The sequence below is a fragment of the Lissotriton vulgaris genome, chromosome 7, assembly GCF_964263255.1.
Source record: "Lissotriton vulgaris chromosome 7, aLisVul1.2, whole genome shotgun sequence".
NCBI lineage: Eukaryota > Metazoa > Chordata > Amphibia > Caudata > Salamandridae > Lissotriton > Lissotriton vulgaris.
In genome coordinates this window covers 900185992-900210284 of record NC_141695.1, presented here as the reverse complement: position 1 = coordinate 900210284, position 24293 = coordinate 900185992, and the positions used below count along the sequence as shown (strand labels likewise).

Sequence of the window (24293 nt, the reverse complement as noted above, 5' to 3'; positions counted from 1 at the left end):
AATGTGTGCAAAAGTGGTGATGCAGTAATACATTGCGGCTTTAGCATCTGAAATAAAAAGCTTTTGTGCGGATGTCACTCTACCATACATACCTGTGGATCTTTGTAAAAAAGCTAGTTGTTTGCCAACATTCCACCCTTTAGAAATGGTTGTGCTGTTTGTCGAATTTAGAGATACACACAACAATAGTTGTTTATTAATTAAATATACATTAAAATGACGTCATTCTTATAGCTTTGAGAGCTGGGAATAGTCTGAACTGTGGCATGTTGTTGTAAGTGCAGGTGTTGACAATTAAGTGCAGGTGTAGAGCACCGTACCAGAAACCACAGACTCAAATTAAGCACGGAGTAAAAGGGACAAGTTATCAAGGGCTGAAGCAACAGCATGTATACCTAAAGTTATTAGACGCTCCGAGTGGTTAGATGGTGCTTGCATGCATCTAATACGTGCTACCCTAACCAAGGGAACTGCATCTGCTCATGTGTCCCCAATAGCCTGCAGTTTAAGCCTTACTGTGGGAAATAGAGTATAATAGAGGGCAGTAGGTGTCGATAGTGAGAGGTGGTGAATAATCCTAAAAAACAAGAATGGAGAATTCACTATGGAGAAGGGGGATTCAAGACACTAACCTTGCGACTCACAGTTCAGGAACAGCTCCAGCTCGGAGTCAAAAGGAGATGCTGCTGTCGGCAAAAGTAATCCAAGTAAACAAATATAGAGAGAAGCAAAGAAGGGAGAGGGAAAGAGGGACGAGGAAGCAAAAACACAAGAAAATAGTCAGAAACAGAAGAAATAGGAACACTTAAAAGGTACGGCAGGCATGGTGAGACCAACCAGGAGAGCCATGGTGGATGTAGGAAGTACATGCATCGTACCCAAGGCAGAGTGATTTCAAGCAGAGCGACTGGAGGCAATGCAAAAAGGAATAGTGAAGGCACACTGTGAATACAAGCAGGACGGGTAAGAGGAGAGTAAGCAGGTCAGATGGTGTGACTCCAGGTAAACACACAGGATAAGTGTATATAGTGTGATTGTAATACAAGGAAAGTGAGTGAAGGCAGTAAGCATTCAAGCAGGGTGACAGCTGGCACAGCCAGGATAGACCAATGAAGTACCAACAGGGCAGACAGGCTGAGTGACAGCGGATGCAAACCGCAGGCGTTTCCACTCACGGAGCAACTACTTCAATCAGAACAAGGAAATGTGGGACCATTAATGAAAGGCATCACCGCGAGGCAGGAGATGATGGAATGGTTAATTACACTGATAACTCTATCGTAGCACTTCTCAATTAACTGTATACCCAGAAAAGTATCCAAGCACTAACAGGTCACATATTATTCTGATTAACCAATGGACATAGCTTTCATTCCAAAACTAGAAAAGGATCAAAGTCTGTGCTGGTCTTGTTGAAAGGAGAAAATACATATCACATGTTGCAGATTATTCACCTCTTATTTTTTAATAGGCCTTATCATAAAAATACTATTTAGTTAAAATACTGGCCATGTGGCATCCCTAAATTGGCATGAGATGTAGAAAATAATGCTTCTCTAGACCAATTCAACCTAGACTAAAGTGGTTTGGGGATGAAGAACAGAATGGAAACCACGCAGAGATATTATTTTTCGCAGTTTACCACTAAATGCAGGCGAACTTTGTATGTCTTAATAAAATCAATATTGAACAGAACAAGCTGCTACTGGGGCAGGATGCCACAGCAAAGCTTGCCTGGAATTTGGTTGGAAACAAAAACACACCCTCCCCAGCCACCCCATCCCCCCCAAACCAAGCCTCATTAAACACACTGCAAAGTCTCTACAAATAGAATGCAGTATTCCAGGTACAAAGTGTTTTGGAACAAACACTAAGTATTGAACAACCAGAAAACTGCACCCGGACACTTCACGGGTAATTTGCAAAAACTTTTAATGGCAACAAACAAAGGGGCTGATCCCTCAAGAGACCCTTGGCCTCTTCCTGATAGCACTGCCAAACTCTCATTGCAGCATAGAGCAGGTAAAAAACTACCATTCCGAACGGAGCATGATGTGCAGTGTTAATAAAGCCTAATTGCCTAAACTGGTACTGCAGTCAAAGAAAAGTGAATGGTCAGCAACCCACTCTATTTCACCATTTACTGAGGGCATAGTGAAAATGTCTGCAGCTATGAATATATATTAATACCCAACAAGTTGCAGGATCTCTCCCCAGTTGACTAACTGTGTGGACTGAACAAATGCTCTTAAATGACCGTAAGGGGACTATACAGTAGAAAACATCATTACTATATAATTGAATGCCATTCTAAAAGCAAGACATTAGGTTATTGTGCTCCGACACCTATGTGATGCTGTCCTGCAGGAGAATGCTGTGCTGTTATCTTCTGCGAGGTGCGTGGTATCCTCTGAGAGAATGGGGTGAAGGTTTGCCTCCTCTGACTAAGGTGCTCTTCGACTGTGGGCGGCCAGTGTGGGCTGTGGGTTTTGTATGTGAGACATTAGTTTCACAGGAAAAAGCTGTAGCGCTTGATCCTTTTAAAGCAAAGACCAAGCTGGCTTGGTGTAGCTTCTTTAAAGTACAGACATTGTCTTTTCACAGGGGCGATGCACACTACCACTCTGGTTCACATGGTGTAAGCAGGTGCACAACATTAGTGTGGAAAGCGGCAGCATTGCACCTGCTCCTTGAAGGAGTGATGGTGACAGTGTCCTCCCTCGTTACCCACAGCCGACAAGATTACCTGTGATGCTGGTGTCCTCAGTGAAAAAGCTGGCGGCTTCCAGGGCAGACTCCGCTTCCTCAGGGTTGAGAGCTGCAATGAAAAATTGAGGTGGGAGAGGGTAAAGGACAATGCACATGGAGGTCCAGCATCCGGGGGCATAGACGAAAGAAGTAAGACTAAAGGCAGTGTACAAAAAAAGCACTTTAAAGATGACAGAGAGCAGAACATGATTGATGATAAATACAACAGATAAAGAAAAGGAAAACCTAACTCTTGCACCAGCAGAAATGCCTACAGCGAGAAGTAAAGGTGGATAGGATTGTGCTTTCCACAGTCATTCAGGTGGAAGTGAGCAACACAAGCATTAGTATGTAGTGCACTACTCACCAGGTGGCAGGTGCAGCTTGTACAGGAACTTGAGCTTCTCAGTGAGATCCCCGTGGTACATTCCACCTGCAGAGGAGAGGACAAAGGACCAGATGCTGCATGTTAAATGCAATCCTTCTAAACAAAAGATGTTGTTGTTGCAGTAATCTATGGTACCCTTTCCTAGAAAGGGGTCCTCAATTACTAAGCATTCTTGAGCTACAAACCACTGAACTCGCATACTCATCTAAATAATGAGAAAGCAATAATTCCATTTAGTTTTATCTTATGAATCAAAGGTCTCCTAGCAAATGGTAAATGCCTATGCCTTGCATTCTTCCAAACACTCCTTCGCGATGTATTTCTGATTACTAAATGTTTATCGAATTCATCTCTCCATTAGTGCAGAGGTCTGGAATAAACGGACTTTAATCCCTGTGGTTTTAAATATTTCGCTTTTCAAACCGTACATTCTTGCATGCCCAAACACCCTACGACTTCTGTGGTGCAAAGCCACCTTTAGGGGTGATGGAGCTCTCTACAAAACGTGGACCCTAATACCGTTAAATTGGTAAAAGACTCTATTATGGATGAAATATAACAATGTTTTCAGTTTATCAGAAAATATTGGTTTTAATTAATGTATTCAAGGTACATCTTCATAAGGACCCATACCTTACAATTCATTACTGTTCACATTGCTGACTACCAGAAGGAAGAGGAAATGGTGACTACATTACATGCTTGAAGACTTTAATGTACTCCATCTGTATTTTTCACTAAAACAAATTTGATATCAACTACATCACATTCAAGTGCCTTGACTGGGAATAGATGTTCACGACTGATAAACATCTTGGAAATCATTCAAGCAGGAAATAGGATTCCTTGTGCACGACTCTGCTGGCCATTTCCATGCCTTGGATCTGGAGTGAAAAACAGACAACCTTGTGGATGTTTTTGTCACATTTCAGGAAGGTTTATATAGTTGTGTGTTAGTCAAACAACCGTAATGATCAGGCCCTTAATCTGTATTTTTCACCACTTATTCTCAACATTCATGTGTTTGAAATTCAATCAAGTGAATATATCAAAGGTTCTCTGCTGAAGAATAGATGTAAAGGTACGTGATAGAGGGGTAGGCTCTGGGGCCGACTACATACCCCATATACAAACACAGCGTTCAAAGAAGGAAATGTAAACTGTTTGGTTACAGGGCACACTGCATATGAGGGTCTCTGAACTATTCTGCACATATCCATTCCAGCTACAAAGTTAGACAGTACGTGATTTTTAACCTGTATTCTTACTGGACACATTAGACTCATACCAACCAACAAAAGGATAGCAAACGCACAGCCACAAAAGCAACCAACTTATACGGCTACGGCAAAGACCATTCAGGAGGAGTACCCCAGCCCACACCCCACCTACCTAGACCAGTCACAAACTCCTTGAAATTGATGAGCAAGTCCTTGTTCTGGTCCAGTAGGCGAAAGATCCGTCCTGCCAGAATGGAGGTGTGCTGGCCGCATGACCAGGGGGTGAGATGTCCCAGCAGCTCTCGGAACTGTTCCTGGTCAATGCGGTACTGCTCCAGGTAGGGAAGGCTTGGGTCGTGCCGAATGGCTGCTGCCGTTCCATTACCGCCCCAATAACAGTTCATAAGGTGCTGTGCCTACAACACGGAAAACAGTAGGGATATTTCTGGTTCGCCAAAACAGCAGACACTTTGACAGACAGAGCTTTTATCAGCTAAGTGCTTCTTTCCCGTTACTAAAATTAACCCCACCTACCTCACCAACACCTTTCCTCACTATTCTGCACATATTTGTGTTCACTGCGCGACAACTAAACTAGGGCACACTATTCTAAATCATGCATGAGCTAAATGCTTTTCTGTATTTCTGGTTTGTGAATGGTCAACATTTGTGAAAGTCTCTGTTAACAAGGACTGTATTGTATGAATACAGTATGTGTGGTAACAGTACAAACACTCATCAAATTAAGATGAGATACTGCATAGGCAGCAGCAATAGAGGTACATTTCTTGGAAGCCTTACAAGCCCCAACAGGGATGCTGATCTTATTTAGAAAAGCCTCATCTCTCCAGGAATAGTCAGCAATATGGGAGGCATTTGGTAAAGTCAAAAGTTATTAAGGATCTAATGACTAACACATTCTGATCCATAGACTTAGCAGGATATAAAAACACAAAGGGTGTATGTCTCCACACGGACACTGTTCAGTTTGATAAATATATGTGAGCTGTTAATGTATGCAATGCACTACTGTTCCCAGGACTAGCCAATTGTACTGGTTAAAAAAAAATGGTACTGGATGTGTTTAAAAGCACTCCGATATAATGCCTCGTGGAGTTGTGTGAAATATAAATACATTTTCAAATGTGAAAGTATGCATCACTCTCCTAAGCTTGTTTCAATTGGGCTTTGGGTTGGCAGATTTGCTGGAGACGTAGACTCCTCCTTGGGCACAACTAAGCCTGTGTTTAAAGCTACAAATTGAGCAAACTTTGATTGGAATTTGTAGCGCTGTAAAAACAACCTATTAAGCTGCTGTACTGAACCAATAACCTTCCCTCTCCAAAAGTGACGAACAAGTAAATATCCAGTTTTAAAAGAGTGCTTAATTGAGGTGGTTAGATTTTCATAAATTATCATTTTCAAAATTAAGAATGCCAAGGCACACGGAGATTTGGAAAAGTTAGAATGCCAACATCAGAAGTCAGCGCACCCAATTGAACAGCCAGCATTTTAGAGCTTGACTCAACTTTCCAAGTAAAGAAAGTGTCCTACGGCCATAGAGGATATCAAACCGTCGCCTGCACTGTCACACATTTGGGAAACTCAATCTTTTTAAATGACTTCTCTTGCTACCAGGTGGTAGACCAGGTTAGAAGATTTTGATGGTGGGATGGAAGCTGGTGATTGCAAGAGGGGTCAGGAGAGGATGCGGAGTAGAAGGTACATTGACAATTGTTAAACTGTATTAGTTATATTGTTGCGGACTGGTGACAGTGGGTGGGGGGTTGTACATGGCTTGTTGTAATGCAACAGGCAAGTGGCTGTTTACGTTGGGCATGACAATAGTGGATGCAAGGAGAGAGGGACTGGTTACATTGGTAAGGGAAAGATGATACCGACATGAGGGGGATGAGTAGATAAAAACTAACAGCAGGACACGTGACATGATACTGGGTGCAGTCTTAGTTAATGATAATAGGCAAGAGCTGGGCAAGAATTAGGACAATGGCAGGGGCACCAGATCATACTGGACTACAAACAAAAGAGCATTTCCAAGTATAGGCATGGATAGATATAGAATGCCTAGGGGTTAGTGGACACTGGTTAGAGTTAGGCAGGTAGACTACTTTGGTGACCGTGATAAGGAGGGTCAATAGTTAGAGTAGCTAGCATACTAAAAGAGAATGAGATACTGGGAGGTAAGAGTGACTATGAGGGCAGAAGATGTTTGGTGCAAGGTGACTTGAAATTCTTGTGCTCCATCGCAGCTTACCTTAAAAACCATGTACAGTTCTTCTAGCTCTTCCATGGAGAAGCCCAAGTCGGTTGCTACTGCCCGGACCTTCAAAGAAGGAAGAGGGGGGAAAACAGGATTTTGATTCACGGTACATTCAAGGGAAAAGGCTTCTATACGGTGGGCACTAACCTGCTTGCTTGCAGAGAGTTGTGGAGTGATCCACACAGTAATAACAAACGTGAACTGAGGAAAACCGAGGAGCTGAGGGGGTCATAGGATCAGCTGGTGGTCACAAATGATCATTGTCAAACTGTGTTAAAAAACCCCCCGTTGGTCCTGCCACCTGTTGCCAACCCGAGAGTATACAGATCTACTCTTTCAAGTGTCAAGCTGCATTCATCTCATCAACTGCACTGAGGCAGGAGCCCCAGCCTTAAAGATTTTTGATTAATGGTTTCTCTAATAGAGGCTCCATCTAGCACAGCCTTCTCAGAACATCTTCAACAAGAGTTCCAAATATGCTCCAAGAATACACATTTGGGGTTCTTCAAATTCGGATCTTAATCTCACACTTCCACCAACAGACGAAAATAGATCTCAACAATATCTAATCCATAATATGCAAAGCCAATCAAGATACAGTTTGAAATAATGAGTCAGATATGCGCTGGTTTTACAGAAAGTAACAGCACAATAAGAGCCTACATGGTGGGGCATAGTTAAGAGAGGAGTCATTAGAAGAATCACAACTGCATTCCCTTCAAACTAACCAGCATACCCACCCAAAGACTGTTTCACGATCAATGGAAAGATTTTTTAACATCTTTGTGGTGCCACACCCCATCCATTTCAACGCTGTATGCATTATTCCAGATTACAACACGTCCCTTTGAGGAGAGGAACCTCATCACTGTGTCTACACCCCAGAAAGAACAGATTATCGATATGCAAAAGGCCACAGATATTTACCATCAGGGAAAGTAATAATATTTCCAACTAAAGGTCAAATTTCCATCTCATGAGAGGTTCATGATCCAAGAAAAGACTAAACCTCTCCATCCAATAGAGGACCAATCATCAGTCAATGAAGTACCCAATTGGAAACCATGAGAAGCAAATGTCTTAAGTGACAAATTACTCACAACCTTTGCATCACAGAGAGCAAAGAAAGCCAAAGGTCAAATAAGTCACACTCCAATAACAGTCTTCTTAAACAGGCCTTACGCAATCTTCCAGATACCAGGACACAAGCAGTACATAGGAGAATCACAATAATATGGGGCACAGCAACACAGACAGGCAGGACAACACAAATCACCATCCTCGAGCAGACTAAATCAACATTGAAGAGAATTCCAATTTTCCCTACCTAAAGGAAGAAACATTTCCCTTTCTGGAGAGAACAATATGTCCATTCCAAGTGAGGACAAATATTCTCTAGCCAATGGAGTAACAATATGTCAAACCAATGAGAGCACCAATCTTAATGATCCAGGAGAGGGCCAACATTTCCCATTCATGAAAGGAACAACGCTTCCCTTCAAAACCTTAATCTTCATGCAAGATGGGTCTTAACTTCTTAATACAAGAAATAAAACAGCTAACCCATCCAGAAAAAGGCAGCTTATGTGTCAGAACGGATATAGCACACCCAGGGCCGATTAATCGGCACCTTCAGCTAGGATGTTCATTGTCTGTTCTCCAGGATTAAAGACTTTGAAAATGGAAACTTCATACCACACTTCTCTTGGCGGTGTCCTCCAAAGACTGGATGACTTTCAGCCTCTGTTTGAAACGCATCTGTTCCATGTCATCCGCCCGCAAACTGCTGAACTTCTGAAACCAGAAGCAGAAACAGAGAAAAAGGTCACAAAAGGATTAGAAGAGAAACAACCACTTAAATCCCAACTAAATGTGGGTGTCATTTTCACCAAAGTACCTTTCATGAGACATCTCAAACATACCTACACCTATTAAACAGAATCTTTATATAGGAAGCATTGCTAATAGGTGCAAGAAAAATGTCAAAAGGTAACCCATGAAATATAATTCAAGAGTACGAATACCTGGATTCAAATCAAGTCCCTATGCAAAGCTCTGGAGTTAAGAGGTTTGTACTTCAGGATTCACAATGAATCCAGCAGAACACTGCAGGATGACGAGAGACAGGTAATGAAACCCTTATGATCCCACTCTACACAATTCATATTTATTTGGCTTCCATGACTACAATATATAGTCAGGCCAGTATGGTCACGTAATTTGGGAGGTGGCACACAAAGAGTGATCTCTTTTTAGGCACTTTTGGTAGTAAGATCTCGGTCAGCTGTATCTACTTGCAATGTAGACTATTTAATGGAGCATGCATAAGACTGAAAATAGAAATTGAAAGAAATCTATAAAATATATATAAGTGACTAGTGTTGAAATGAATCTGTAAAGTAGGAGTTCACTCATACATAGTTAAAGTAAGATTGAATAGTACTGGACCACCAGTGAAGATACAAAGAGACAACCTTTACCTTCCCCTGCAATTAAGATAATCCTTTAGAGGTTCCCAAACGATTCTCCAGAAACCCGATGAAGGCATGCACACTAGGTTCTGTGGTGTTCATGTCAATAGCCGCCACTTTTGTAAGGTACGAGCCCACTCATACATCGTTTAAGTAAGATTTAATAGTCCTGGAACACCAGAGAAGGTTTAAGCAGACAACCTTCTGCCTCCTCCTAACTCTGCCAGATACTCAGTAACTGTCCTAGAAAATAATCTAGACTCCCTCCACACCCCTTACCAGGGAGCTAGGCACAAGCTTTACAAGATTAAAGGACAGCAATGAAGAAATGCTTGACATAACACAATCTCGACATAACACAATCTCAACATAACAAGGCAGATGTAGGGCTGGTTTTCCTACCAGTACCAAACATGTATACTCTGACAGATATAATCAGCACATCAACACCTTTCAAGTTAGCAGATGCGCTTTACATATGGAAAAATAAATAAATAAATATCACAGTGCCCTTCATGAACCTGCTGTGAAATAAGGTATGAAAACACTTCTACTTCTGTACCCAAGTCCCACTGCGTCACTTTTGTTCCTCTCACCCCCTTGTGCTCACCTCATAGGAGGCTTTGATGAGTTCAAAGATGTCAATCTCTAGTGGTGGTTCATCACCACTGGTGAGCAGAGCATGCAGGTGTGGAATAGGAGGGGAGACGCTTTGCCGGTTCACAACATTATCAAGGTACCTGTTTCAGAGAATGAAAAAACAAGGTTAGAATAACAACAATTCAATGCACCCAACAACAATTTATGATTGATATCTCAAAAGTACAAAGAATTTTGAAGTGGAGAAGGCAACTGGACACATGCATAACTATGAAGATGACAATGTCCTAGAAGGGGTAATTCTGGTACATTTGTTGGTGTCAGTGTTATTTAATCTGGACAGCATTTATTACAACTGTGGTTCGATTCCGAGTGGAAGCTACAATTCTCAGGGTTATTTCGGTGAGTATTTTCCTGTATGGCAGATCTCTGAGTGAGTGCTGCTGCACAGAATGCTCCAATAACAGCAATTGTTGCAGAGCTTGTGATGTGATGTTTGGGATTCTGGGGACTGGGATTAGTGTGAAGAGAAAGATAGCCGGAGGGGGAGCTGGAGGTTGACATGATTGGAATCAAGAGCTGAAACTGGGTTAAGGCCAGGAGTCACACTATGAGCTAAAACATGCCCTGCCATATATTATAAGGATACTGCAAGTCATCAAGAAGGTTTGTGACCAGTTCCTTCATAAAGTCACAGAACTAAAAAGTGGCTTGAAATGACCTTGTAACGTAAGGTAGAGGGTATTGTATTCCTTATAATTCATGGGTCACACCATCACTCTTCCAAAATGATTAAATCCTTGGTTTCTTGCTCGTTTATGTTCCCTGCAGATCAGGAGACCAGAAGCAAACACTGTACTGCAAAATTTAATACCAAAATGCAGCTAGCAAATTTTGTGAAAAATGTATTAGAAAAGTCCTTTCATGAACTGTTTTACCAGTCGACAAGAACAAAGGGATACGTTTCCGGAGGAACGTCTGCAAGTAGAGATAGCAACAAGAGGGACCTTAAAAGAAGTGAACCTAAGGCCAGATGTAGCCAGAGAGAGAAGATAAGAAAAAGTTTTATCTGGAGAAGACTAAAGTGGGTGCACATTGTTAAGATGGCACCATGAACAAAATCATTTCCATTTGAGACTCAGTCTTGCGGCAGGTCTCGGTCTTTAAATTAAGTGAGTTCAGTAACCACGCATACAGCTGTAGTGGCGCTGGATGTTTATGGAGAATCTGTTCATGGTTAACAGCGTCAAAGATACTGGAAGGGGGGGGGGGGGAGGCTTGCATTCTGAGAGCAGAAGAAGTTCTGTGAACCAACATTGGAGTGGCCAACGTGGAGCAATGAGGATCAGACGGCATGGCTCCCTTTTCATTTTCATCAGAATACTTGGTATTAATGGGCAGGGAGGAAAGGTGTAGGCAAAGATACAACAACCTTATTAGAAGTGTTTCCCCCTGATCCTCTTTCTGGTTCCCAGCTGGTGAAGAATTGGCATTTCCGATTCAATCCAGAAGCAAAGAGATCCAAGCTGGGCTTGCCCCATATCTGGAAGATGAAATCGAGAATCTTCTGATCAAGCTCCCATTCGTGGCAAAAATTGGAAGTCCTGCTTAAAGCATCCACCAGACTGTTGTTCACCCCGAGAAGATGTTCCACCTTGATAGAGATGTGGTGTGAGAACCCATTCCAACATTTCCAATGCTTCCAGAGATAGGATATGGGAACAAGTACCTCCTTGCTTGTTGAGGTAATGCATGCATGTAGTATTGTCTGTTCTTATAAGGACCAAAGCCCCTCGTATTCTTGAAAGGAATTCCTGCAAGGCTAGAGAAATGGCTTGAAGCTCCAGGAAATTGATGTGCATACTTGAGAGCGCTTTGGACCACTTGCCTTGAGGTCTTGAATTTGGGCTCCCCAACCTTCTAGAGAAGCGTCCGTAGTGAGGACGAAAACTAGCATTGAGAAAGGAAAGTTAGCAGAGTTGAGAGATTCCTGCAGTACTGCCACCAAAGAAGTGCTGTTTTCATGAATAGAGTTATCTGGACTAAAGTCGAATGATCCGTTACTTAGAGCCATATATTGCCCAGATCCTGCTGTAATGGTCTCATTCTGAGATGAGCACAAGGAACCATTAGAATTGCTGAGGACCTCATTACGAGCAGATATTTTATAAGTCTCACAGAAGCAAATGTTTTAGCGGTTAGCCTAGTCGCTAGAGAAATAAAGTGAGTTTGCCTTTCTGCAGATAAGAATGTCTTGTCTTGGACAGTGTCTAGGATTGCTCTGAGAAAAGCCGTTCTGAGACGGTTGCAGAATGGACTTTTGATAGTTGAGAATTAGCACCAGTGATCGAAACATTTGTAAGCAGATTGAAATTGCCTTGGAGGCCTGCTGAAAAGATGGTGCTCTTACTAGCCAGTCGTCAAGGTAAGGAAACAGTTGCAGATCCTGAAGCCTGAGATAAGCAGCAACTGGAGCCAGACAGTTGGTGAATACGCTTGGGGCTGAACGAAGACCGAAAGGGAGGACTCTGAACTGAAAAGGAGCGCCTGCCACAGTGAAACTGAGAATTTCTTGATGTTTGGGATGAATAGGGAAATGGAAATACGCATCTCGCAAATCTACAGTTGTCATAAAGTCCGCATGATTGAGAAGTTGAAGTATTTCCTGCAGGGTGACCATGCAGAAAAACGTTGTCTGCAGATACTTATTTAGTTTTCTGAGATCCAGAATTGGCCTCCATCCTCACAACTTCTTTTTTTATTAGGAAGAAGCAGGAATAAAAAAACGTTCCCATCTGAGAACAAGGAACTTTTTCTATTGCTCCTTTGTGGAGCATAATCATGGGTTCATTTCAGAGAAATTTGAGAAAAGGTGGAAGCCTCTTTAGAGGTGGATGAGGCGGTGGGTCTTACGAAATCTAGAGTATGACCATACTTTACGATGTCCAGGACTAATTTGTCCATTGTCATTTTGTTCCATTAATAGTAGTGTAAGGAAATATTGGTCAAATTGAGGTTGGTGTTTAGCCGAATCACAGCAGGTGCTGGTAAGTTGTCACTGCTTTCTCGCATGGTCTCTGGTCGGAGTAGGTTGTTTTCTTCTGATTTGCTGTCTGGAGTATGCAGCAGATGGTGGGGCTTGATACGACTTCTGCTGTTGATAGCCATATCTATACTGATATGATTGCGGTTGGTACTTCTGATAGCTCCCTCGAAAGGAATAAGATCCTCTGCCACGTGCTGCGAGAAAAGGTGTCTTACTATAGTGCAGTGTACCTAATGCGTTAGCTGTATCAGTATCCTTCTTTATTTCTTGTGAAGCGTCATCTATATGCTTCCCAAATAATGTGTCTCCATCAAATGGCATATCTGAAATGATTCTTTGTACCTCTGGATGGAAGATAGTAGACTTAAGCCATCCTTGGTGACGGAGAACTGCAGCTTCTGATGGTTGTCTAACAGCCAGAGAAGGCATATCCAAGGATATATGGATGATCTCAGAGGAGGACCATTCCCCTTCAAGCAAAGCTTTCCTTGCCTCCTGTTTTTTATCGTACGGCAACAAATCGAGATATGAAGACACATCGGACCACATTTGGCAGTGATATCTTCCTAGGATTGCTAGGGAATTTGCGGCACGCACTGATGCACCAGCAATAGAAGTAAACCTCGTGTAAAAGTCTTTCATCTTTATCAGGTGGGGCCGTAATGGGTGCCGAAGGATTCAACGATCCTTGTTGCCCAGCCTGAGTAATAACAGAATCTGGTCTAGGCTGTCCCACCAAGCATGGTGGTGCATCGTCAGGGGCTATATATATTTTTTTTACAATCCTAGGAATGATTGCAGGCACTGAATATGGATTCTTCATGATTTTAGCTCATTCCTCCCAAATAAGATCTATAATGGGAATTGTGCGTACAGACTTTCTATTTTGATCCTTAAAATCATATAAAAAACAGTCAGACTGTTTAACCAGCATTGGTAGGTGAAAACGATTTGCCGCTCTTTCCAATAATACATGGAGGCCCCCCAATATCTTCAGGCAGAGAGTCAATCACTTGAGGAGCTGTTGGAGAAGGTGTTGGGATAAGATAATCTTCCCACTTGTCTACAATAGTAGATGTTTTAGAAATCTCACCTTCCTCTGCATCATCGTCGGCATCCTGTGGCATCTGATCTTGTGGTACAGGAACAGAATCTAGTGACTCAGTAGTGGGCATAGAGACTTGTCCAGAATCTAAAACAGGCAGAGGAGACCTTTCCATTTCCAAAATCCTGCTACTGTAGGGAAGCGGGTGTGGAAATCATGCAGCATAGCCGTGAAATCCTGCATTAATGCAACAGGCATTTGTATCATAGGCTCTTGGCGAGGCATCAACACCTGTGACCTTTCCATGAGCTGATGTTAATGTGGCCAATACTCATCTTCCTTAAATTCTACATGAAGTTGAGAAGGGCTGCGGGTTGGACTAAACAACCCATCATCCTCAGATTCCTCCAAAAATTGGCTTGGAGGCAAGGGGAGATATATGATGGATCTAGGTAAAATCATCTCAATGTCGGGATCGTCGGTGACAATCTAGAGGACAAGACGAGAGGGAATTGTAATAAAGAGGGCCTCTTGTTGAGGCGCCAACAAAATCCTTGTCGACGGTGAAACGGACACCATTGATGCAGAAAAAAAACAGTTGTCAACGACTGTGTAGTCATCATAGATGGCAAAACTACAACCGATGAAGAAGTCGGTGTCGACTACAGAAGTGCCAGCGACGATGGAGACGGGGGTGTCGTCGTTAGAGGCACAGTCATCAGTGCAGGCGCAGACGACATAAGGCTGTCGTCTACAACAGTAAAGTCTTGGTCGAAGCTTCTGTCAATAATGTAAGCAACGACAAAGATTGCGGAGGTACAAAATCCAACTGAGTCTTTGTCGTTGACTTAGTCTTTTTCGACGACGAGGAGTTCTTGACAGACTCGGAGTCTTAGGCTGTTTAGAGGTAGTTTTTGAGGCAGTTTCTGAAGCAGATGTTTCCTCAGAAGGGAATGGAAGCTTCCCCCTTTTTTGAAGCAGTACGCTCAGACTCATGGTGGGTCCTTTTATAAGCTTTATGTCCCTCAGGGGATTCTACAGATCAGTCTCTTTTCTTAGAAAGGTGGGTTGAAGCCTGGGAACGAACACTGCCTTCCTCACCAGATAGAACAAAGGTTTTTGATTTTATCCTTTCCAGACAGATAAGCAATCTACCTTCCTTGTCTTTAAGAGTCTTATAGGAGAAGGTTCTACATATTCTACAGTTCTTTACCTTGTGAAGAGGGTACAGGCAATAAATACAATCCTTGTGGGGATCTTCAAAAGATCATTTTCTTCCCATATGACTCACAAGGACTAACAAGACCTTTTTAGAAGAATCAGACATCAGGTACTCACAGAAATCCAAATGAAGAGAAAAACTTGGCAGAGCTCAGGGAGCCTCTCTGTCATAACAACATGCGGTATAAAATCTGAAAGTCTTGCCTCTCTGTGGAGAGTTCTGGAGGGTACTGGTACTGACTGGCTGTGTTGCAACTTTGGTTCTTTTTTTTCCAAAAAGACATTAATGGGCTACTGAAATTACTGTGCAATGCATTGTTGCCTAGGATTATATGAATTACTACTATTATCATTATTATTATTATTTTACAGTGAGACTCCCACCTCAACGGCAGAGATGATTAATGAGAATCTATGAAAGATCCAATACTGGATATGGTGAGGTGAGGTCCCCCGCCCTCACCAAATCGGATCCGCATCCCTACATATCTATACATTTCTTTCTTTATTAACTCCCAAACTACTAGATTTACAACAAATTATATAAAGGTCGCTTTCTGGACCACGATTTACCTTTTTGACAAATTTGGTGAAATTCCATTCAGCGGTTTAGGTTTCAGCCGTGTCTAGACATTGCAATATCCACATAGACACTGCATGGGGAAAGAGCATTTGGGACCCCCTTTTTTCTCAGCCCTGCTTGACAATTCACCCTGAAACTATGCAGACAGATGGAGAACTAATGTGCATACTAGTTTTGAAAATGTTGTGAAGATTTGTCAAACGGCGGCAAAGTTATTAGCAAAACTATAAAAAGCTTAGTCTATGAGAAACGTTGGATATATTATATATATATATATATATATATATATATATATATATATATATATATACATACATATACACACACACACACACACACACACATACACACACAAATATTACCTACAGGTAGTTATAGTTCGGACCTATTTTCCATAGGAAATCCACAACATTCTAGTTGGAATAACTTTGGCTCTGGTTGACGAATCTTCACAAAATTTTCAAAACTAATGGCCAGCTCCAGTCCGCTCCTATCCTGAAAGTCACGGGGCGATTCGTGAAGCGGGGTCGAGAAAAAAGGGGGGTCCCAAAACATGTTTTCCCCATGCAATTTTCCATAAGAACCGTTCATCGCGGCTACAGCCTGAGCTGCTGAATGGAATTACACCAAATTTGGCAAAGAGCTACTCCTTAGTTCAGACTCGTGCCTTTTGCTTAAATGGTGTTCCTGAGAAAATCACAATTAAAAGTACACATATATCTATGGCCGCGGTGGATAAGCGCATCCTGAGCGCACCCTGACATGCACAAGCTGTATTCTAGGTGGCTGTCAACACTAAAAATCAGGAAGTTAGCAGCCATCTTGAGCCTAGGTAGAACCGAGGCACAAGAAACCTAATTTTAAAAAAGCACAAAAAGGGGGCAAGGTAGAAACACCCTGACCCCCTAGGCCTGCTCAGGGTGTTCCACAAGGACCCCCAAGGCCCAACATTTTTTTTTATTTTTAAAATCGGCAAAATCCGCACTGGGTGCACGGATCCTGCCGACCCCGACCCCCCCCACCAATCAAAAGAAAAACTAAGCGCATCAATGCTAATTAGCTCCGGGGGGCCAAATCCCGGGGGCTTGGTAAAAATGAAGTGTGGGGGGGCGGGGGGGCAATACCCTCCACACTCTGCCCAGGGGACCGCTACTCACTGGGGCAAAGTAAGAATAATTGCAGGGGGCAAACGGCCCCTCGCGGTCACCACCACCCCCAGGGCTTAATAGTTTAATGTGGGGGCCTCTAAGGGCCCCCGGGGACCGCCACCACCAGGGCTCGACTTTATTAACATTGCGGGGATCGCCACCTTAGGGGCTTTAAAAAAATAAAAATACCCTGTGTGAGAGAGCTCAAGCCCCCCCACAAGCCCCGGGGACTGCCACCTCCCCGGGGCACTAAAGATTTTAATTGGGGGGTCCTTGACGGACCGACAGCTCTGGGGACCACCACCCCCGGGGCTTTGTAAAACATGGGTGGGGGGCCGCACGGATCCCCTCATGGAGCCTTGTTGCGGTCCTGGGGACCGCCACCCCCCAAGAGCCGGCTCCTGCAGTGTCCCGGGCTGCCCACCTCCAGGACACTGTAGTTTGCTATGGCAGGGCGGGAGCAAATTACTTTTCCACACAGGGAGTTCCCTCTGTGTAAAAGCAATGTAGGCTCCGGCAGGAGGCAAGGAGCCGGCGGGACTGTGGGGGGGATTGGGGACCACCCCACATTCCCCAACAGAGAGCCAGCTCCGGGGGATGGGGTCCCCGGGGCTACGAGTGGCCCGGGCGGGGGGCCACACGCCCCCCTCGTCAAAATGTAAATTAAAAAAAAGAAAAGAAAAGAAATGAAAAAAGGCCGGCCCCAGGGGTTGGGTCTCTAAGGAGGGGGGCAAGGCAGTACCCCGCCGATACGTAAAAAATAAAAATAAAAAAAATAAAAAGGCCATGCCCTGGGGGATGGGGTCCCCGGGGCCGATTATGGCCTCTGGAGGGGGGCCACGCGGCCCCCTTCCCGAATTTTTAATAAAAAATAATAATAATTAGGGGCAGGCCTTGGGGGATGGGGTCTCCAGGGTCAAAATATTAGGAAAAGGGGGCCACACAGCCTCCCTTCTTAAACCAAAAAAAGATAAAAAAATAAAAAATAAAAAAAAAAGACCAGAATTGTGCAAAGGCCACGCCCCCTTCTTGCAGTACTCTCCAAACGCGCCCCCTGGCGCGTTTGCAGAGGGGAACAAATTCCCCTTAAATACTGGGGGCCAACTAGCCCACCAGAAACCTCCAGTATGCGCCAGGGGGCTGCGTCGCAGAGAGGTGTTCTGAGGCCACGCCCCTTTTTGCACCTCTCTGCAACACAGTTCTGTGGCGCTTACTGGAGGTAGCTGGTGGGCTAGTTGCACCCCAGGAACCCTCAGTATTTAAGGGGAGTTAATCCCCCAACTTAAAACGTGCTAGAGGGAGTGTTTGCACAGTGGTGAAGGTAGGGGATGGTGTAGGAAAGTGGCTCTATATATACTGGACCGAAGCGAAATCAACAGAACTATGAATTCCAATTTACTCACCGGTTATCAGGAGAGAACCCAGTGCTGCATCTTTTAGCCCAGCACTGACCCTGAAAAGTAATTCTAACAGTAACTTGTATTTCCTTTCATAGGAACCCATTGTCTGGTTTTCACCAGTAAAGTTTCTAAGGGGCCCATTAGGATGGCGGACAGACTTTGTCCACCCGCCATCCCGACGTAAAACGGGACAGCCCGCCATAAGGGCGGCGGTCCCGTGGGGGGCATTAGGATGAGCCCGCAACACTGGCGGGCGCATCCCGCATTTTTAACATTGCGGCAGGCAGTGCTGAGAGCACCGCCCGCCACAATGCTAAAAATGCACATTGTGCACTTCAATGCACAACGGGACCGGCAACGTGCGGTGCCTGTCACATTGTACAGTGAAGGGCAGTTGGTAACCATAGGTACCCCCCCATTTGCAACCCCTACCCCCCCCCCCCCCGGAGTCCCTGGGGGCCCGCAACAGGTCCCCACAGGACATTCCTGCATGCCGCCACGGAAAAGCATGTCCCCGCCTTCAGCCTAATAAGGATGGCTTTGTCCAACAGACACCTCCACCATATGAAACCCTTTTCCGCCCGGTCAACTCCTTGACGAGGCGGAAAAGCGGCGGACGGTCTTTCCGTCCGCCGCGGTCTACCCCGCCATAGTAATAGGGCGGGGGAAATGGGTGGCAGGCGGGGAAGGATGTCGGGTGGATCGCCACCGCCCGCATGGAGGTGGCGATCCGTCTGACATCCTAATGGGGCCCCAAGTGTCTATTTTCAAAAACTACAAATATTCCTAAAAAATTGCCTGTATGACTGAAACGCATCCTTTCAACTGTTTACAGGAGATGCACCAGTGCTGGATCCAGGATCCCGCACTGAGTAAGAAAACCTAAAGATAACACTACTTACCTGCTAAGTGAATTTCCTTCCATAGGGTAACATTGAATGGTTTCACTTGGAAATTCTTTTAAGTGAGGAGTTTTGCAACTTTAAAATATTCCTATAAAATCAGCCAAACTACGAATTCCAATTAACACACCTGTTATCAGGAGAGACCTCAGTGCTGCATCTTTGAGCCCAGTACTGATCCTGAAAAGTAATTCGAACCATACTTACCAGTAACTTGAATTTCCTTCCATAGGCTAACAGAAGAATTTCCAAGTGAAACCTGTCAAAGTGTGGAGTTTTGGAACTTTAAAATACTCACCTAAAATCATCTGAACAACGAATTCCGATTTACTCACCTGTTATGAGGAGAGTACCCAGTGCTGCATCTTTTAGCACAGCACTGACCCTGAAAAGTAATTCTAACCGTACTTACCAGTAACTGGTATTTCCTTCCAAAGGAATCCAGTGTCTGGTTTTCACCAGAAAAGTGTGTGTCTATTTTCACAAACTTCAAATATTCCTTACAAGTTGCCTGTATGACTTAAACACATTTTGTAACTGCTTACAGGAGATGCACCATTGCTGGGTCCAGGATCCACCACTGAATAAGAAAAAGTAACGATAACACTACTTACCTGCTAAGTGAATTTACTCCCATAGGATAACATTGGTGATTCTATGTGAAAACATTTTTGTCAACTTTTAAAATACAATAATATTCCTTAAAAATCACTACTGTAACCAAAATGCTTTTACTCACCTGTTTACAGGAGATGTCCCAGGACTGAATCTAGGATCCAGTCCTATGGTTAGAAAAGTAATCCATAAAGTAACTAATTGCATTTAACTAGAAATTCACATTGAACTCAATGTTGCATTGTGTTTGAAAGTGTGTTGCCCATAGCAACAACTGTAACTACTGTACTTAAAAGTCTATTGCCTATTTGCAAAGTATTTAAACTAAAGAAATTCATTCTTAGAAAGTATATTTTGTAATGTAATGTATAATGTAGTTTAAAAAATAAAATCTAAAAATAAAGTTTAACAAAATGCAGTAAATCAGTATGAAAAAATATATATAACATATATTACATTTAAAAATGGTCATTTACAAAACCTTTGAAATTCATTGAAAAAACCATAGGTTTCAGGGGTGTTATAGTTAGCTGGACATTTCACTTGTACAAAACCATTGAAATTCCTCCGTTATAGTTAGTTCTACTAACTATAACTCATGCGACCGCAATCCACTGCTGATGATGTCACATATTACATCATTCACGACATGGTCAGTGACATCACTTGTGGTTCCGAATTGGGTTCGACAGTTCCGAACCCGATTTATAAAGATCGTCGGAAATGGACGATTGTGGTCTCAGCAGACCGCAAATGGCGAGTGTAACGTGTCTGAGTGTTTTCGTATGAATCGATATAGGAGAACACTCTATATTCAAGGATTTAGTTTGAACCTACGGGTTCCATTTTGTATGCGGCAGCCATTTTGTGTGGTTGCCCTAACATAGGCCCGATGACTGCGGCCGAGAGAGTCCTTGAGACACGTACGCCTTAGCTGACTTCTGGTTGACCTTGCCTAACTGGCTCCTTGCCTGGGGCGAATCCCGCTGAGCCAGTTCCTTGTTCAACAGCTGGTCTGATAAAGATCAAAGGGCAGGACGTGCCCGAGTTTATGGTACACCGTTCCCACCTCTCTATCTCCTTTCCATCTGTTTCTGCCTTCCTTTACGACTTGATCATCGATCTGGGTTGAAGGGTTTACGATGGGTTTGTCCGGCCTGATCAAACAGGAAACCGAGCATGTGCGTGATCGCTTCTGGTGGGCTGGACAACGGAAAACGGGATTGTCTTTGACTGCCGTCATTTGCTACTTTTGAAATGCTACATTGTCATTGGTCAGTTTGTATGCACCAAATGTAAATTGTAATGCTGCCTGAGGCATGATTTTCGGCATAAAAGACCGAGCTCCGTTTATCTAAGGTGTGCAGTCTGACGAACTACCCGTGTGTACTTCGTAGATCTCTGTCCCTGGTTGCAACCAATAAACTTTGGTCTTTGACGTCATCAAGAAGTATCCTGTGTCTCTGTTTGCCAAGATAGGGGAACTCGAAGGTTTCAGGTGTTCTCCCTGACGCCGCTGGGTTCTAAAAACCCGGTCCTTCAGTTGGCGCCCAACATGGGGCGACTTCAGCGGTACCGGTCCAAGCCAGAGGTTCGTGAGAAAATTCTGGAGGAAGGCCAGCCACTTCATCGACCCCTGTATGTCGTTGTGGTCCGAAAGTCTTTGCTGCGAGGTTTCCCGCTTTCCGACGGCTACGAAGGACTGCTGCCCTGACTGTCGCCCTGTTTTGGAGCCTTAGACTTTTGTAGAGCGAGACGATTGACGGGTCTTCTGGTGACGCCATCGACAACTCAGTTAAGTATAAAGGGAGCGTCTCCTAGTTCTTAGTTTGGTTTATATCCTTTAGTGGATAGCTTTGATTTGGTACCTGCAGGCCCCAAAGCCAAGGGATTCCTGTATTCACGAGACTATCGATTTCAGATTCCCCTTGTTGTTTGAAGCTAGACTAGTGAGCAGGATGCCTGGTTTTAGCAGTCTTAAGAAATTGTTTAGTTGTGGTACTTTGAGGGATTCCCGGTTAGAGGATTCGTGTCCGGTTCCTCCGATTGGAACTCCTACCTACGAACTATATGTGAAGCATGGCGTGGGTCCTATTAGCTATAATGAGATTTGGGTTAAATACACGAAGAATGACAGTGTCCTACAGTGGCCCCGTTATGGTAGTTTTGAGACAGAAATCTTAGATAACCTCGAAGTGAAGTTGTTCAAGAAGAAAGCCCGGCCGGCGATGTTTGACTCTCCGCATATGGCGCAAAGAAGCCAAAAAGAAAGAAATAAAGTTAGCGAAGAAGAATAAGAAGGGTATGTCTATGGTGCAAGCTGCCATTGCATACAGAGATAATGAAGAAGAGCAGAAAACCGAACAGATGCTTAGAGTGAGGAAGTTAGCGGTAGACAGATGCTACCCGGTACTGCCGTCTAAAGAGCAGAAAGATGAGGAGGATCTTGCAAAAGATCCCTTAATGTCACATTTGTTAAATTCACCGCCACCTTATGTGCAGAATGCTACGGCACCACCGCCACCGGTTGTGGCTGTGCAACTGCCAGTTGCTTTGCCTCCTGTCATTCCTCCACAGCCAGCTCCTTCGTTGACTACTGTCCCTTTGGCGCAGCCTCCTCAGGGGGCGCCAACTTTGTCTCTTCCTGCTACTACTGCTTCTATGCCTGTTCAGACTATGGATTCTTTTACTACTGTTTCGTCTCCTCTTGTTCTTCCGACTACTCCTTCTCCTCGACAGCGGATGGCCGCTGCTTTTTCTGGTTATCTGACTCCTTGGTTGGGACAATTAGGTATGTCTCCGGTGAGTGAGCGTAGACAGCTGCGTAGTCAGTTGCCTGATACAGATGAGCGAGTGGTTTTGGACCATATGACATGTAGATGGGTGACGTATAAGTCCCAGTACGATCTTGAGGGTATTATGGATGTTTTCCGGCAATGGGAAGCACCGAAGCAACGTTATGTTTTCGAGCTTATGTGTGCGTTCCTCCATGAACAATGGACGGACGAAGTGGGTAAAGTGCCTGAAGAATTGTTTCGATTGCGTTCCGAGTTTTCAAAAGGAACGATTGTGAGTCTACACGACATCGAGCGAGCGGTGTCGACGTTATTGTCACTTCGAAGCAATGTCCCTACTGAACGGCTGTTTGAGCCAGATTAGTCAGTTAGGAGACATGCGCGTCAGTATCCGATGCGAGAGGTTCCTCCGGTATGGAGACCTGCTGATGCGAATGCCAATCCACCTGTTGCTGCGCACTTTCAGCGAGTGTGGGTACATGTTCCATGGAAGCGTGCAGAAGTTTTAGCGCTTAAGCAGACTTTACCTGATCCGCGGAAGAATCCGGCGGGATATTATAAAGAGCTTACGCAGACTGTGAGTTCGTGCGTTATGAATTTGGCGGACATAGATATGTTATTCGGGAATGTTGTTCCACAGCCCATCTGGAATGTCATTCGACATACGGATCATGATAATGAATTGGGTGATTCGTGGGTGAATATTGTTGCTGCAAATGATAGACAAGTTGGAGGTGCTAAGCCTGACAATGTTATTACTGAACTTCCTGGTAGAATTATTACTTTAATGAAGACTTTGATGCCTGAAGTACGTGTGAATTGGGACAGGTTGTCTGCGTGTAAGCAGAAAAAAGACGAGTCTGTGTCGGACTTCTTCTCGCGCTTCGAAGAAACTTTTGTTGATCATAGTGGTCAGGATATGGCTACCGAGTGTGGCCAGAGATTATTCGTTGATAAATTTGTGCACAATCTTCTTCCTGAGTTGTGTACCAAGTTGAAGGATTCCGAGAGTGCTTGGCCTGTCTCTACATCGGCGCAGATTCTAGCTACGGCTCAGTACTATGAGAATAGGCGTAAGGATGAGTTAGAGAAAGCGGATAAGAAGACTAAGGAATTGAAGACCAAAGTTCTTCTACAACAAGCTTATCCACCCCGTGTTAATAATCAGCATGATTATCAACATCCTCAACAATATTCGAGGAACTCGCAAAGAGACGAGACTCCTCAACAGCGTATTCCGTATGGGCCTAATCAGTGTGCGTATTGTAGAGAAGAGGGTCATTATAAGAATAGTTGCCCGGTTCTGTTGCAACGTGCAAATAACGCTCCTGGTGTGAGAGGTAGAGGTCGCGGACAGACTGGGCGCCCTTTGCCTCCGCAGAATTCAATGAACAGTTTTGACCAACAGCAGAATTTGTCTGGTAGGACTACACAATACTACGTGGATGATTACTATGTTGAAGGCGACGAAGAGCAAGGTAATGATTGTTAAGACAGCCATAGACAAAAAGAGGGAGTTGTTTCAGTTCCAGTGGATCAGAGTGGACCCTACGTTGAAGTGATTGCATCAGGTGTGTCAGAGCCTTTTCTGCTAGACACTGGTGCTACGAAGAGTTCTATTATGCGTTCTAAACTCCCTGGCGCACCTTTGTCTGGCTTTAATAATGTTTCTATAGGTTTTTCTGGCGCCCCCGTTACGAATCCGATTTCCGTTCCATTGCCTCTTTCTGTTGGTCCTCGTAGGTTTGAAGCACCCCTTCTTTTGACTACAGGTTGTAATGAGAACTTGCTAGGTCTGGACTTGTTGAAGAGATTGTATGCGACTTTGTA

The 24293-nt window shown here is 44.0% G+C and overlaps 1 protein-coding gene across 4 annotated transcripts in view; it reads right to left on the bottom strand.

The window, feature by feature from the left end:
- TBC1D9B (TBC1 domain family member 9B) overlaps positions 1 to 24293 on the bottom strand; it is a 169932-nt gene that overhangs the window by 30089 nt on the left and 115550 nt on the right. For 2 of the 4 annotated variants that reach the window (XM_086931335.1, XM_086931336.1), the window contains exons 13-18: positions 9719 to 9848; positions 8333 to 8431; positions 6632 to 6700; positions 4529 to 4772; positions 3116 to 3181; positions 2747 to 2818 (exon numbers count right to left, since the gene is read on the bottom strand). In XM_086931335.1, the coding sequence (XP_086787461.1) occupies positions 2747 to 2818; positions 3116 to 3181; positions 4529 to 4772; positions 6632 to 6700; positions 8333 to 8431; positions 9719 to 9848 (680 nt within the window). Of the gene's footprint in view, positions 1 to 632; positions 687 to 2746; positions 2819 to 3115; positions 3182 to 4528; positions 4773 to 6631; positions 6701 to 8332; positions 8432 to 9718; positions 9849 to 24293 lie in introns of all 4 variants that reach the window. The other 2 variants (XM_086931332.1, XM_086931334.1) reach the window with 2 other exon arrangements.